This window comes from Berghia stephanieae, chromosome 2, assembly GCF_034508935.2.
Source record: "Berghia stephanieae isolate SIO BIC M18660-M18661 chromosome 2, UCSD_Bste_1.3, whole genome shotgun sequence".
Taxonomy (NCBI): Eukaryota; Metazoa; Mollusca; class Gastropoda; order Nudibranchia; family Aeolidiidae; genus Berghia; species Berghia stephanieae.
Genome location: NC_088361.1, coordinates 101,534,528 through 101,552,197, shown reverse-complemented (window position 1 = coordinate 101,552,197; position 17,670 = coordinate 101,534,528). Strand labels below are relative to the sequence as shown.

General features: G+C 35.7%; 1 protein-coding gene across 1 annotated transcript in view; it reads right to left on the bottom strand.

Moving 5' to 3' along the window:
• Nucleotides 1-268: 268 nt before the first annotated feature.
• LOC144966066 (beta-galactosidase-like) overlaps nucleotides 269-17,670 on the bottom strand; it is a 27,903-nt gene continuing 10,501 nt past the window's right edge. The window contains exons 7-17 of the mRNA XM_078902107.1: nucleotides 17,446-17,501; nucleotides 16,047-16,171; nucleotides 14,796-14,836; nucleotides 8,678-8,793; nucleotides 7,390-7,464; nucleotides 6,534-6,623; nucleotides 5,357-5,464; nucleotides 4,378-4,512; nucleotides 2,893-3,002; nucleotides 1,971-2,115; nucleotides 269-1,045 (exon numbers count right to left, since the gene is read on the bottom strand). Coding sequence (XP_078758233.1) covers nucleotides 734-1,045; nucleotides 1,971-2,115; nucleotides 2,893-3,002; nucleotides 4,378-4,512; nucleotides 5,357-5,464; nucleotides 6,534-6,623; nucleotides 7,390-7,464; nucleotides 8,678-8,793; nucleotides 14,796-14,836; nucleotides 16,047-16,171; nucleotides 17,446-17,501 — 1,313 coding nt within the window. The 3' untranslated portion in view covers nucleotides 269-733. The remainder of the gene's footprint in view (nucleotides 1,046-1,970; nucleotides 2,116-2,892; nucleotides 3,003-4,377; nucleotides 4,513-5,356; nucleotides 5,465-6,533; nucleotides 6,624-7,389; nucleotides 7,465-8,677; nucleotides 8,794-14,795; nucleotides 14,837-16,046; nucleotides 16,172-17,445; nucleotides 17,502-17,670) is intronic.

Genomic DNA, 17,670 nt, shown 5'->3' with positions numbered 1-17,670 from the left:
ACCAAATAAATAAATAAAATTTATACCACGCCAATAAAGACATCACATGATCAATGGCGCTTTACAAGACATAGGTGATAAAATTTTTTTATGAAAATTAACTGTTAAATAATGAAATATTAAGGGAAAATCAATCTAAAATATTCTGTCTTCAGTCTAGACTTGAAGCACTCAATAATAATAGCGCTTCTGGTAAAGACTGAGAGAGAATTCCAGACTGATGGTGCTGCAAAGTAAAATGCACTTTTCGAGAATTTTGTTTTGGACATTTTTCTTTCTAATGTGGTGAATTGTGAGGAGCGGAGAGCCTGAGGTGGCCTGTACTCCGATATCAATGACATCACATATCAAACACAAAGAAAAGCCCGGACTAGTTGCTACCGCTCTCGACTAGGAATGAATTAATCAACAAAATACAGCAGCGGCCATCGATGATTTCGTTGTTTGTTGACAGAGAAAAGGCAAACAGAGAAGGAAATGCTTGATACAAACCATTTGGGTCAAATACAACAGTGGAGGTGGAGATAGGAAAAGGTGTGGAGATGAAATAAAAATACACAATAAAAAATCATCTATTGAAATGCAAGAAAAAAACAAACCCAAAATCATCTCCAAATAAAAAAAGAAAGAAAGAAATCAGTCCTCCGTGACTGAAAAAGTTGATTTCGTTTATCTGTATTTTTTTCCTGCCTTTTTATCACTGTCATCTCCATGAACTTTCAGGTTGTATGAATTATATATCTTGGTCCCATTCCACTTCCTTGGAAACATGTCTGATTGTCTTTTCTTTACGACTCCATGTTTGATCTGTGTGTTCTGGTCCGTTCGGCCCGTCCAGATACGGTGTGTCCACCAGGGACACTTTACAATCTGATGACGGAAAGAACTTGTTGTGGCATGGAGAACTCTCCAACTCAAAAAGGTAGAGACGGTTGGTGGCAGCTGGCCCGGGGTTGAAGACAGGCTTGGGGACGTACAGTCTGACTTGGGGGCCTCGATTGGGCCAGTAACGGCCAAGATTGAAGTTGTTGATAAATGCTTGGCCCTTTATGGAATACATTGGAATAAATGAAAGATAAATTGTGAATAAAATACAAATATGCTTTGATAAATTGTGAATAAAATACAAATATGCTTTGATAAATTGTGAATAAAATACAAATATGCTTTGATAAATTGTGAATAAAATACAAATATGCTTTGATAAATTGTGAATAAAATACAAATATGCTTTGATAAATTGTGAATAAAATACAAATATGCTTTGCTTATCAATACTAAGATCATTAAAAAAAAATTAATTAAAAAATAAGACCAGTACAATACACTCCAATCTGAGGACTTGACAGCCACAATACATAAACCAGGAGACGTTCTATCACAGGATGCTTTCCCTCCTCCCAACACTAAAGAGTTGAAGTAGACTGATTTTTTAAAATAGTTTTTTATGTTGTTGTATTTTTCTTTCTGATTAGCCTAGCATTGTTTCAAACACACCTTTTCAGATCTACGTCAGACCCAGCAACCCAATCACTGCTGCGTGTACATAGGGGTCTAAAAAAATAATTGACTCTACAGTAAGTAGCTAATTGTGACCCTCCATCTCAAACCAGTATTGTATCGCGATCAACAAGATATGAAGAAAGTGATATTAAAGTTATCATAATCAGAAATATCAGATGACAGTTTTGTCATTTTAAGGAACTGCATCTATTATCCTCAAAGTCTTACTCCACGTTTCATGCCGATGACCATACATTTAATTTTTGGTAAATGACCCCCCCCCCCCCATTCCCTGAAATAATACCGTTTTGAGGCAGTGAGTTACAAGTCAGCCAGCAGGACAGCATCATCCCTGGTTCCCCCCCCCCCCCCCCCCCCCACCCCACCACCACCACCACCCACTCCCTCTATCCGTCTAACACCATCTTTGAATAGATCTCTAAGAGTGCAAATAATATTCTGCCTACCTTTGTAAATGGCCGTGGATCTAAAAAGGTGTCCTCCAGTTGTTGTGTTGATGAGGGAGGAATGATGACGTCACCCATGTAAAACGAAGGGGTCGTCCATTGACCGTTAGGGGAGGATAAGTGTTTTCGGGGAGGGAACTTGGTTCTGCGGTGTATCCAAAAAACAAAAAACAAACAATAATTCAAAACCAATTAACTTAATAAAAGGTAAAAATAATACTCACAAATATTCTTATATTCAAGTAAAAGTTTGCTACACACTTGGACTCCGTGTAACTGAGGAGTTGGTTTATATGAAAGAGAATTTATGAGTGAGAAGTTTTTCATTCATATAAAGGATAAATTTCCATGTACGACAGTCTGAGTGAAAATGTGAAACAAATTTTTATTTGAATATAAGAATATCAATTCAATTTATTCTATAAAATACTTTAAAAGTTTCAAGAAAATGTCATCAAATTCTTTTCTTCTTCAAGTAGCTGACTGCCTCGGTCAGACATAGTATTGCTGTAGTATGTTCAAGATACAAAAAAATATAATCGAAAAATAGAATCATCAATTGCTTTTGTTCTTATAGAAAACATGACAAATTCATGATCCAGGAGGTTTAGAGCTACGAAGATATTTTGCTCTATTATGGGACAGAGTATCTCAGTGGTACGGTCTTTGCTTCATACCCGAAAGGTACCGAGTTCGACTACCCGCCGCGTTGTGTGGCCTTGAGCAAGTCACCTAGCCTTAGCTCACTTTGCGGCGCTGCACTGCGGCTGATGCCTGGGTTATTCCAGTCTTCCCTTGGAATAGACCCTACAGAAAAATTTCCCCTTAGGGATGAATAAAGGGAATTTATTTATAATTTATTTTAATTTATAATTCCATCAACCCCAGCGTCAGACCACTCCGTATCGTGTCAAACTCATACCTGTATTTTTCCCAAGCAGCAAAAGACACGTTCAGGTTGTCGGTGTGTAAAGGGTAGATAAGCCAGTCAGTGAGAATCTCACCACCAAGAGTTACGTTGGCAATCAAACCCTAATGGACCAAAACATAAAACTAAACAATTAACCTAAATCTATTTTTAAATATTTTTAAAATAAAGGTTTTTAAAATTTTAACTCTCTCCTTTCCGGCCATTTTCAGGATTTTCACAAAATCTTCACACCACCCACCACCCAGCACTCAAACACAAAACCTTCACACCCACCACCCAGCACTCAAATGCAAAACCTTCACACCCACCACCCAGCACTCAAACACAACATCTTCACACCACCCACCCAGCACTCAAACACAAAATCTTCACACCACCCACCCAGCACTCAAACACAAAATCTTCACACCACCCACCCAGCAGCACTCAAACACAAAACCTTCACACCCACCACCCAGCACTCAAACACAAAACCTTCACACCCACCACCCAGCACTCAAATGCAAAACCTTCACACCCACCACCCAGCACTCAAACACAAAATCTTCACACCACCCACCCAGCACTCAAACACAAAATCTTCACACCACCCACCCAGCACTCAAACACAAAATCTTCACACCACCCACCCAGCACTCAAACACAAAATCTTCACACCACCCACCCAGCACTCAAACACAAAATCTTCACACCCACCACCCAGCACTCAAACACCAAATCTTCACACCCACCACCCAGCAGTCAAACACAAAATCTTCACACCACCCACCAACCAGCACAAAAATATTTTTTTCACCCAAACACAAAATCAGTAAATTCTTGCTATACTGTACACATATTTCCTTTTTTTCGACAAAACAGGCTCTACAACACAATGTCCAATTTTTATAAATATAACAACCATTTTTCCCCCAAAGATTTTGTGTATCGATAGAATTGTAACGATTTTCCTGTGATTGACAAGGAAAGCATTGAGGGGCTTCTGACACATTTAGTTCATTTCAGTGCCAGTAAAAAGGAAGATAATGGGATATTTAATAAAACTGTAGATTAACAATTATAGTAGCCAAAACAATACAAGAATGACACAGGGGACTGGTTTAAATAGGAAACAGGAGTAGATTCCAAAAGCATACTATCAATACTATCAATGTCCTTAATTCGAGCCACGCTCGGCGCATAGTTGAGTCTTTGGAGAAGGCTCTTTACTCACATTGTCTCACAATACTCAGGCATAAAATGAGTACCTGGCCGTTAACAGCGTTGTCTTTGTCCGAAAAAATTGTAATATCGCCTAACAGACATCATGTCCCGTCCTACATGTTAAATGCTGCTGTTGACCAGGGACCCCTTGTAAAGCGCTTTGAGCACATTTGGTGGATATTGCGCTATATAAAGCTCAATTCAATTCTTAAGTAAAAAGAATGCCAATTCTCTATTTTTCTATTTATGAATCAAACCAAATTGAACTTTGACCTTGGCATTGAAGTTCATGTCCGTTGAAAAGCCGACCCTGCCCTGGTTCTCCACAAGAATGTCCAAATTGTCACCCATGTGTCCAATTATGTCGACTTTTGTGATTGTCTCACGGTTCAAAATGCCAAATGGAACCTGGAGATAAAAAAAAAAGAGGAAAATGTCAGCCCTTAACTCACTCAACCCCAACACCGACTTTATCCGTAGTTTACCCGGGCTACTTTTACCCCATGCCTATTTATTACATTTTTATGAGACAAATTATAGGCGTAGTATCAAGGGTCATATATCAGCGCCAGTAAAAAGGAAAAAAAATGGATAGTAGAAAGTTATATAATAATTACAATTAAAGCACCCAAGAAAAGGTAAGACAAAGGTAAATGGTTCAAATAGGAAGCAGATGTAGATTCCAAGAGCACACTGTCAAAGTACTTAGTTTGAGATCACTAAAAGTCTCATCCAGACATAAGCACAGGTCCCCATTAAGAGGAATACACTTGAATATTTACAAAGCATATAATATGTAAACAAAACATAATACAGTGCATAACAGAGAGATGATTTACAAGGAAAAAAATATCATCTCCCAAAACTATAATTCGACTGCTTCCCTCCCAGCTAGGCCAGGGCCAGGACAAAACCAAGTAATAGGCCAGGGCCAGGACAAAACCAAGTAATAGGCCAGGGCCAGGACAAAACCAAGTAATAGGCCAGGGCCAGGACAAAACCAAGTAATCTCATTCCAACACAAAGACAGAAAGCATGTTGGAAAACAGATATAGGGGGATTGAAGACACAGTGAGTGCCTCCCTGCCCACTATGGGAGGTCAGGAAACCAACCCAGTAATGTCCCTTTAACAGACTACAAATGTTAAAGGTTACACATTGTTTTTGTACGATTCATCAGACGGGCAAAACAGGTATGTATTTTACCTAAACCCAAATCATCAATATTCACATTTAAATGGTAGGAGCTTACCCCATCGACCATGACCATGGCCCTGTCACGTGTCTCCCGTGTGGAGAGTTCTGTCAGGTTTTTGTACGTCGTCTTCAGGACATGCCGATACAGGATGAAACCTTCGTACTGGGAATGGAAATGTTTGAAGACATATGTAACCAATCACCTCACAACAGTATTACATCAGAGTGTACCACAGTACACGCCACTTAATCGGAGGAATATACTCAAATGCTTACATTATACATTCAGAATAATAAATATAACAATACGTAACAGAGAGATGATTTACAATGAAAAAAATATCATCTCCAAGCACTACAGCCAGGCCAAGGCAAAACTTAGTAATCTCATTCCAAGACAAAGACAGAAAACAAGTTGGAAAACAGATATAAGGGGATAGAAGACACAGTAATTACCTCCCCGCCCACTATGTAAGGCCAGGAACCCCACCCAGAGAAACGTGGATACATTATTTTAAATCCACATAGACAGTAGAAAAGCATTATACACACATTATTTGTCTTTTGACACCAGGAATAGATCTTGTTAGGATTGAAATATTTTTACAAGAGGAATAGATCTTGTTAGGATTGAAATCTTTTTATAAGAGGAATAGATCTTGTTAGGATTGAAATCTTTTTACACCAGGAATAGAGCTTGTTAGGATTTAAATCTTTTTACACCAGTAATAGATCTTGTTAGGATTGAAATCTTTTTACACCAGGAATAGATCTTGTTATCATTGAAATCTTTTTACACCAGGAATAGATCTTGTTAGGATTGAAATCTTTTTACACCAGGAATAGATCTTGTTAGGATTGAAATCTTTTTACATCAGGAATACATCTTGTTAGGATTGAAATCTTTTTACATCAGGAATACATCTTGTTAGGATTGAAATCTTTTTACACCAGAAATAGATCTTGTTAGGATTGAAATCGTTTTACACCAGGAATACATCTTGTTAGGATTGAAATCTTTTTACACCAGGAATACATCTTGTTAGGATTGAAATCTTTTGACACCAGGAATAGATCTTGTTAGGATTGAAATCTTTTAACACCAGGAATAGATCTTGTTAGGATTGAAATCTTTTGACACCAGGAATAGATCTTGTTAGGATTGAAAAGTATTGCAATCTTCTTACGAGCTAAAAACAACCAAAAATAAATCAAAGACATCCGTTACTCACAAATTCAATCTTTTCCATGTTGACTGGGTATTTGGACACGATGGGGCCTTTGGGTGTGAGGACAGGCAAGGCGTCTTGGACGGTACAAATCTGGGGAATCAAGTCACTTCCTAAATATAATCCAAATCATTTTTAATCTAACATTAAAAACCAAAATGTTCCTTTTGGTAACAAAAAATCTACAAGAGCTAGTGTTTGGTTTGAGTTCCAGTTTGGAATGTAAGCATGGTGATATTAGAAAACGGTAGGGGCTGCCTGAAGCCGGAGATCGTGAAAATACTCATGAAAGAGTAAAAATGGAGAGGCTTCGTATGGGACAGACAACGGACGTTTCGGGTACAAACCCTTCGTCAGCACAGCAATACATAAATTAATGTGGAAAACAAATAAAATAAAATGCAAAATAACTTGTATCGTCTGGTGATTTTATCACTTTCTAAAACTGGCTCAATTTTAATGGCTTTAGGCAACCATTGTTTTGGGATTTTAATCAGAAGAATTGATAACAACATCAAGCATATTTCAATCCAATAAACCTAAGTATATGGCAAGATCATAATCTAAATTATTTAATTATTCATTTAATTCTTTATATATTTATTTGTTTATTTACTTATTTATATTTATTTATTCATTTTTACATATATTCATTTTTTAAATTTATTATCTAAATCTATCTATTGATTCATTAACTTCTATATTCATCTTCTATCTTTCTCTCAATGAAAATGGACAGCAAGCTGGTCGGCGTCCACCAGACAATGTAAACAAAGAAAATAGAAGAAGTAAAAAAATATAAAAAGAAGAAGAAAAATTTTTTTATCCTCTTCTAATGCAAACGATCAACTGGACTTACAAAGCTCATTGGCAGGGAACCATAATTCATTTTTGTTGTGTTGGACGGGATTGGCGATGAGGGTAAAGGGAGATACTGAAAATAATGGTGATAATAATATTAATGACAATAATAATAATAATAATAATAATAATAATAATAATAATAATAATAATAATAATAATAATAATAATAATAATAATAATAATAATAGTAATAATAATAAAAACAATAATACTAATATTAATAATAATACTTACTAATAATAATAATAATAATAACAACAACAACAACAATAATAACAACAACAACAACAACAACAACAACAACAATAATAATAACAATAATAATAATAATAATAATAATAATAATAATAATAATAATAATAATAATAATAATAATAATAATAAAAATAATAATAATAATAATAATAATAATAATAATAATAATAATAATAATAATAATAATAATAATAATAATAATAATAATAATAATAATAATAATAATATTTGGGACCAACAAGAGGTGTTGAATTTAAGCAAAACTTGACTTTAATAGTGTTGTGTTCATGTGGATTTCACTGTAATCTCAAACAACAGTGTATTATAATCATACTGGATGTTTTACCTTTGACACAATATACTGTAATCTCAAACAACAGTATATTATAATCATACTGGATGTCTTACCTTTGACACAATATACTGTAATCTCAAACAACAGTATATTATAATCATACTGGATGTTTTACCTTTGACACAATATACTGTAATCTCAAACAACAGTATATTATAATCATACTGGATGTTTTACCTTTGACACAATATACTGTAATCTCAAACAACAGTATATTATAATCATACTGGATGTTTTACCTTTGACACAATATACTGTAATCTCAAACAACAGTATATTATAATCATACTGGATGTTTTACCTTTGACACAATATACTGTAATCTCAAACAACAGTATATTATAATCATACTGGATGTTTTACCTTTGACACAATATACTGTAATCTCAAACAACAGTATATTATAATCATACTGGATGTTTTACCTTTGACACAATATACTGTAATCTCAAACAACAGTATATTATAATCATACTGGATGTTTTACCTTTGACACAATATACTGTAATCTCAAACAACAGTATATTATAATCATACTGGATGTTTTACCTTTGACACAATATACTGTAATCTCAAACAACAGTATATTATAATCATACTGGATGTTTTACCTTTGACACAATATACTGTAATCTCAAACAACAGTATATTATAATCATACTGGATGTTTTACCTTTGACACAATATCTCTTAAAGCATAAAATTTGTCACTAATATCACCAGCTTCGCTGATGGGGGCGTCATAGTCATAGGAGGTAGGGACGGGTTGGTAGGGAGGTTCATTGGCACCTAGACACATTGGGTACACAAAGAAAGGGAAATAATTTGGTCATGGTTACATCGCCACCGTCCAATAATATTTCTATGTTTAATCTTAAAAAAAAAAAAAAAAAAAAAAAAAAAAAAAATATATATATATATATATATATATATATATATATATATATATATATATATATATATATATATATATATATATATATATATATATATATAAACTAATGAATAAATGAATGGATCAATTAATTAAAATTGTTTTTAAAAATAAAATTAATAAAATCAATTAATCAATTTAAGAATTTTTAAAAATCACAATTAATATAGTAGCATCGACTTCGACAAGAAATGACAGTCGTATAAGATTTAAAACTATAAGGGAGACAATTTCGATAATCTAATTCCTGACAAGTGAATTTCACAACAGTTTATTTTATTTATCGTTTTGTTCAATCGTCCTTCATAGCCATCAGGTCCATGTGCTCCAGTTTGTACCAGTTTCTATAATGTGAAACAAACAATAGCAATTTCTGGCTACCTTTTTTTGGATTGGATGCTAGTCTATCACAAAGTATTTTCTGCCAGATCAAACAGACCTAGCTACTCGATCACTGCTGGGCAGACAGAGGGTTCAGAAAAAAAATCTTGACCTCAACGAGATTCGACCTTGGTCCCTTTGGATGTGAAGCAAGTGCTCTATCAACCGAGCTTTCGGGAAGCCCCTGGTCCATTATAAAGTGATAAAATTGATATGTTATGATTATTATCTGGTTTCTGGTTGGTCCATTATAAAGTGATAAAATTGATATGTTATGATTATTATTTGGTTTCTGGTTGGTCCATTATAAAGTGATAAAATTGATATGTTATGATTATTATTTGGTTTCTGGTTGGTCCATTATAAAGTGATAAAATTGATATGTTATGATTATTATTTGGTTTCTGGTTGGTCCATTATAAAGTGATAAAATTGATATGTTATGATTATTATTTGGTTTCTGGTTGGTCCATTATAAAGTGATAAAATTGATATGTTATGATTATTATCTGGTTTCTGGTTGGTCCATTATAAAGTGATAAAATTGATATGATATGATTATTATTTGGTTTCTGGTTGGTCCATTATAAAGTGATAAAATTGATATGTTATGATTATTATTTGGTTTCTGGTTGGTCCATTATAAAGTGATAAAATTGATATGTTATGATTATTATCTGGTTTCTGGTTGGTCCATTATAAAGTGATAAAATTGATATGATATGATTATTATTTGGTTTCTGGTTGGTCCATTATAAAGTGATAAAATTGATATGTTACGGGGAGGCAGGATTGGATTATTTTGATCAGTACTGATCCGCAACCCATTCCAGCTCGTGTCAGGGTCCACGTAGGGGCATTCTTCCCCGCCCGCCTCCTGGGCAACGGTTGGAGTATTCCGAAAGGAACTTTCTAACCGGCTGATGACACGAGTTTCTATGTGTCTGAGGTGACGGATGAAGGGAGGAATCAACCGCCGTGGCCAGATTGCCCTAGTTCACGCAATAAGCTGTGCTAGCCCCATGACGCTGGTGGGGTGAAGGGAAACTATCACTCTACAAAGATACCCTCCTGGACTCCCAGCCTAGACACCATTAATGGGTGGACAGAGCTCATAGCCTTGGAAAGCAGTCTGTCTAGGAGAAGGAAAACTCCAACTTCAAACCACCACTGCCTTGTGGATCTGGGAAGATGAAAGGCTATGGAATCACATCCAGAGAATAAAGAACCGCTGAAGTCGGAGTCGCAGAGCCGAAAGGCGCAAATAGTCTGGAGAGGGAAACCAACCCAAAAATTAATGTGACACGCATCCTCCTCACAATGATGGACAACAAAACTGTCGGACGATATGGCGCGAAGTCTGGGGATTCCCGCCGGACGGACCTAGCGTCGAGCCCTGATAAACAGGGTTCACCCAAGCGATCTGGTGGTACCTTGCCCTCCTACTGTGGAACCAGGGTAGGAGATGCAAGGTTACGGACTACTGGAACTATCAAATTGCTACAATGGAATGCAGAAGGGATACAACATAAAAAGACTGCCCTCTCCAAGTTTCTTCAGGATGAGAAGATAGATATTGCCTGCATACAGGAGACACACCTCACAGAAAACATTAGGTGTTCAATAAGGGGATATCAACATTTTAGGAAAGACAGAAAAGAACGGAACAAAGGTGGAGTAATCATCTTCGTCAGAAATGACATAGCGACAAATGAAATAACGACAGATGAATCTGTTGAAATATTAGCTGTAAAAATTACCAAAAACAAATTGCAATACACAATATATAACTGTTACAGCCCACCATCAGAGAATCTGCCAATTGAAAACATAAGAAGTGAAGAAGAACAGTTCATTGTTGTGGGAGACTTCAATAGCCACTCCCCAAGCTGGGGATACAATGACTTAGACAGAAAAGGTGAAACCCTTGAAAATTGGCTTACAGACAGTAAGCTTCAAATTGTCAGAAATGAAGATGACCCAGATACATACTTCTCAAGAGCATGGAAGACAACATCAACCCCAGACCTAACTCTCATATCTGAAGATCTCACCGGAAAAGTCAGTAAACAGATAAAGGAACAACTGGCAGGAAGTGATCATCGTCCCATTCTGGTTGAAATAACTGAAGAATATGCAAAAGACAGAAAGGCACCACCTCCGAGATGGAATTATAAAAAAGCAGACTGGACTCTGTTTTCAAAGTTGACTGATAGTTATACAAAAGAGATAAACTGTAAAACAAGGAATGTAGAAAAATCAGCCAAAGCTTTCACAAAATCAATCATGAAAGCTGCAAAAGAATCAATCCCCAGAGGATCAAGAAAGGACTACTGTCCAGGATGGACTGAAAAATTAGGAAGTCTCAACAGCCAAGTCACTGAACACAGAAAAAAAGCAGAGAGAGAGCCAAATGATGAGAATATGGAAATTTACAAAGAGGCTGAAAAAACTCTCAGGAAAGAAACAATAAAAGCAAAACAGGAAGCATGGCATGAAAAAACCAGACAACTTGACTACGACAGAGACGGAAGAAAATTATGGAACCTAACCAAAGCTCTAAGTGGACAAGAAAACAGATATGCTGCACCATCAGTAGAAGATGATCAGGGGAGGATTCTCAACAAAAAACAAGCAGCAAACTGTTTTATGAAGCAGTACTCAAGTGTTGGGAGTATACAGATTAGAAAAGAACGAAAACGAGAAGTCCACAAAGAATTGAGAAAACACAAGGATACACCCAAAGAATCCACAGATGATGTCATGTTCAGTTCGATTAAAAAAGAAGAAGTAGAAATTGCCTTGAAATCTCTAAAAACGAACAAATCACCAGGTCCAGATGATGTTACTAATGACATGTTGAAACACCTAGGAACCCTCACAAAGAGGAAAATGAAACAACTGTTCAATGCAAGTTGGAAACAGGGTAAACTTCCACTCAAATGGAAACAGGCAACCATGATACCAATTAAGAAGGATGGCAAGCCAAAAAATAAAACCGAAAGCTACCGGCCAATAAGTTTGACAAGCTGCTTGGGTAAACTGATGGAGAGAATTGTTAATCGCCGTCTCCAATGGTATTTAGAAAGCAATAAGTTGATATCAGATGAACAGGCTGGTTTCAGACAATTACGCTGCACAGAGGACCAGATAACATACATCTCGCAGCTGATCGAAAATGGTTACCAAAAAAAAAACACACAGTCACAGTTTGGGTGGATATGGAAAAGGCATTTGACAAAGTCTGGACAAAAGGACTACTTCTCAAACTTAAGAAAGCCAACGTTTCACACAACATGTTTGCATGGATTAAAGATTACCTCACAAATCGAAAAGCAAGAGTCCAATCTCAAAACTCTAAAAGCAAGCTAACGAACATGACAAATGGAGTACCACAAGGCGGGGTTCTCTCACCAACCCTCTTTGTCGTTTTTATCAATGACATCTGCGAAACCAAATGCAGAGGAGTAAAAGCAGCCATGTATGCAGATGACCTTGCACTGATATGCACTGAAAGAAATATTGGTACTGCAAAGGCCAGGATACAGATGACTCTTGATGCTTTGAGCAAATGGACAAAAGACTGGGTATGAGAGTAAATGCTGATAAAACCACATACACAACATTCAGCTTATCAACCAAAAAGCAATCTATGCGATTAACTTTAGATGGAAAGATTCTGAGAGAAGACCTTATGCCTAAGTATCTAGGAGTGAAATTTGACCCTCGACTCACTTGGAAACATCAAATAGATGAAAGTCAACAGAAAGGGTACAAGAGAATGCAGCTTCTCCGAAAACTTGCTGGAACGCAATGGGGAGCAAACTCAAACGTCCTGAAGAAGACATATCTTGGATATGTAAGACCTGCAATAGACTATGCCATATCGGCATGGGAACGTGCTCACAGGCTCAATTTCAAAAGGTTGAAAAAATCCAAAACCAATGCCTACGCATGATCACTGGAGCAATGAAAACAACACCAATTCACAAGATGGAAACCCACACAGGAATAAAACCTCTCAAAGAACAACGAAATTTAAAAATAGTGACACAATTCTCAAAGATAAAATTCATGGAATCCCAACCACTGCATCCAAGTACAATGGAAAAGAAAGAGAATCGACTCAAAAGGGAAAACTTCATCGCCTTGGGACAAAAACTAGAGAGCGAATATAAAGTGACACCAAAGGAAGATATTGCCCAAATCAATGTCCCAAATCTCAAACCACCACCGTGGAAAAAGAAACAAAAATCCATAACCATCAACAAGAAAAACATTCGAAGCAATAATGACAATGCTCAAACCCTAAAGATGATCGATAAAAAATACCCAATGACCAACTGATAAGAGTTTATACAGATGGCTCAGTTTCCGGCCCCCTCATGAATGGAGGTGCTGGTGCACTCATACACTGGACAGATAAAACAGAAACAAAAATATCTGTATCAGTGGGTTCAATGTGCACAAGTACTAAAACTGAAGAAAAAGCCATCCTCAATGCAACAAAAGAACTATCCAGAGATCACAGAATATACGGGAAAAATGTGGTTTACTTGACAGACTCTGATGATGCTCTCCGGTCTATTGAAAATTACCAGGACTCTGAAGCCGCACACACTGTGGAGGCCCTTGAGGGCTTATCTGATAAAACGGGAAAAATTGTGCTGCAGTGGATTCCAAGTCATGTAGGTATATATGGAAATGAAATTGCCGATCAACTGGCCAAAGAAGGAGCCCAGAAGGAACAACCGAAGTCGTCAATCACTTACCATCAGCAAAAGAAAATAATAAAGCTAAAAATAGACAAAGAAAGGAATGACACACACCTAGAACACAACAAGCAGGATCCAATCCATGCCATTCAGCGAAGTAGCCAAGTCACTCTATTCCGCCTCCGAACAGGACACAATAGACTAAGAGGACATATGTTTACAAAGCTAGGTATTGGAACAACCCCTTATTGCCCATGTGGAACCGACCATGAAACCACTTTACATGTGCTTATGGATTGCCCATTATACAACGTGCAACGTTCGAACCACTGGTCACCCCTACAACACTCAACACAAAGCTCTATGGTGAGGCTGAGGACCTAAAGCGGACCACAGACTTCATAGCAGATATCGGACTGCAGCCATAGATGTCCATCAGAGGAACGAAGAAGAAGAAGAAGAAGAAGATATGTTACGATTATTATTTGGTTTCTGGTTGGTCCATTATAAAGTGATAAAATTGATATGTTACGATTATTATTTGGTTTCTGGTTGGTCTTTTAAAATGAAGAAAAGGGATTTGATTTTCTTGAAAGGGAAAAAAGAGTAAGAAAGCTTTTTAATCAAAGTTGGTTCTCCATTAAACTGTACCAGCCATTGACAAAAATTTTTTTTGATCACTCTAGCAAATCCATTCATCATTCAAGAATTAATTATATCATTGGATTTTAGAACACATTTCAAACTGTGAAATTTCATACCATTGAAATATCCAAAATTGGTCCCTCCGACAAACATATACCTGGAATAGAAAGAAAAACACACAAACAAACAGACAATGTTAAACGAGTTTAAATATAAGATGGTTACACACATCAAGAACACATCAGTGATGGTTGACCAGTTTTAAAATGACGTCTGAACACAAATTTGTATAGAAACTTTAATAAAGAACATGAAAATAAATTTACCAAGAAAGGTTTCCGGCTACATCCATTCCGCAGCAAATGACAACAACAAAATATTGGCATCAGGGAATTTAGTATTTACTTTGCATTTTTGAAAATAAAAATAAATGTACATTGAAAATAGAGATAAAAAAACATACACATAAAAAAACAAAAACATAAATATATAAAAGAATAAAAGATGAAAACAAAACAAAAACAACCTCACACCCCCCACACAAAAAAAAAATGAAAAAAAATATTTTAAAATGATTTTTAAAAATTCAAGCAAAATTATAAATAAATAAATAAATAAATAAATAAATAAATAAATAAATAAATAAATAAATAAATAAATAAATCATATTTTACAATTCTGAATGGAATACACAAGCCAAAAACCAACCAATCAAACGTACATATTGACATTAGACGTACATATTGACATTAGACATACATATTGACATTAGACATACATATTGACATTAGACGTACATATTGACATTAGACATACATATTGACATTAGACATACATATTGACATTAGACATACATATTGACATTAGACATACATATTGACATTAGACGTACATATTGACATTAGACATACATATTGACATTAGACATACATATTGACATTAGACATACCTTTTGACATTAGACATACATATTGACATTAGACATACATATTGACATTAGACATACCTATTGACATTAGACATACATATTGACATTAGACATACATATTGACATTAGACATACATATTGACATTAGACGTACATATTGACATTAGACATACATATTGACATTAGACGTACATATTGACATTAGACGTATATATTGACATTAGACATACATATTGACATTAGACGTACATATTGACATTAGACATACATATTGACATTAGACGTACATATTGACATTAGACGTACATATTGACATTAGACGTACATATTGACATTAGACGTACATATTGACATTAGACGTACATATTGACATTAGACGTACATATTGACATTAGACGTACATATTGACATTAGACGTACATATTGACATTAGACGTACATATTGACATTAGACTTGTTGTAGGCCAGCAATATATCCAGACTTTTACTGACTTTGACAGTACTGGTCACGGAATGTGGGTTGCCCCAGTGGTCTAACCAGCCCGTGTAAAATTCAGAATTGACCTGGGAATGAAAACAAGAACAAAACTTGAGCTTTTATATAGAGCAATATCCACTAAACGTGCTCAAAGTGCTTTACAAAGGGTCCCTGTCGAACAGCAACACAAAACATGTAGAATGAGACATGACGCCTGTTAGGTGTTATTACAATTTTTTCAGAGAGAGACAACGCTGTTAATGGCCAGTTACTCATTTTACACCTGTGTACAGTGAGAGAATGGGAGTAAAGAGCCTTTTCCAAAACTATGCAACGAGCAAAACTCGAATCCAGGACCTTCTGATTCGAAAGTGAGTGTCATACCACTAGACCACACAGCCACAATATAATGTGACTCACCTCATCAATCTGGTATTAAGCGATAACCAGAATAAAACAGAGTTTAGCCAAAAGCAAGGAGGGCCTGATAGCTCAGTTGGTAGAGCACTCACTTCACAAACAAAGGGATCAAGATATTTTTCTGATCCTCCCCCCCCCCCCCCCCCCCCCGTCTACCAGCAGTGATTGAGTAGCAAGGCCTGTTAGATATAGTGGAAAGTACTTAGCAATGAACTAGCTTTCTATCAAAATTGTATTTAAGCAATTGTATTTTTCTTAAAACAAACAACAACAAAAACTTGAGCATAATATCCACTAAATATGATCAAAGTGCTTTAAAAGGGGTCCCAAGCCAACAGCAACACTTAAATTGTAGGATGAGACATGACGCCTTTTAGGCGATATTACAATTTTTTTCGGACAGAGACAACGCTATTAACAGCCAGGTACTCATTTTACGAAAACATATAAAAAGGATGTTTCGGGTTTCCCCTTTATCCACAAATCAGGATGAATGAAACACTACAAATGAATGAGATAATGTGGTAGCGGTGTTGTTAACAACGCTTACATTCAATTTCACATTGTTAAATATTTTGTTCCATTGATATATCACTAGTAGGTATTGTCACACAAAAGAATTGGATTCCATTACTATTGCCTAAGCTGCCTTAGTGTTTTAGTGTTTACTACAATGGAACACTCATAATTTCAACTCTCTAAGTCAACACCTCTTGCTGGTCCTAAATTTTTTGTCCTTTATCTTATCTTATCTTACTAAAGGCTTGATATAGGAATTATCGTTTAAATGCCTTATACAACAGTTTATAATTACAGAATCTCATATTATCTACGGGTGTTCTATTGTCAATGGAAAAAGTCAACCAATCTTTCTGGTCTGACAGTGTTGGCTTTAACAGGGTTCCACTGTACTTCAAAGTGTGTCATCCTTAGAACTTACCAGAGGACCGTGAGGCTCAAAGTCTCTCTGTGGTGAAAATGAATGACTAGCGTTGTCTGAAATAAAATGACAAATGATCAATTCAATGCATTGCAACAAATATAATCTGTTTCTAATTGAGTAAAACTTTGAAGAGATTTTCTTTTCTATTATAATAATAATAATAATAATAATAATAATAATAATAATAATAATAATAATAATAATTAATAATAATAACAATAA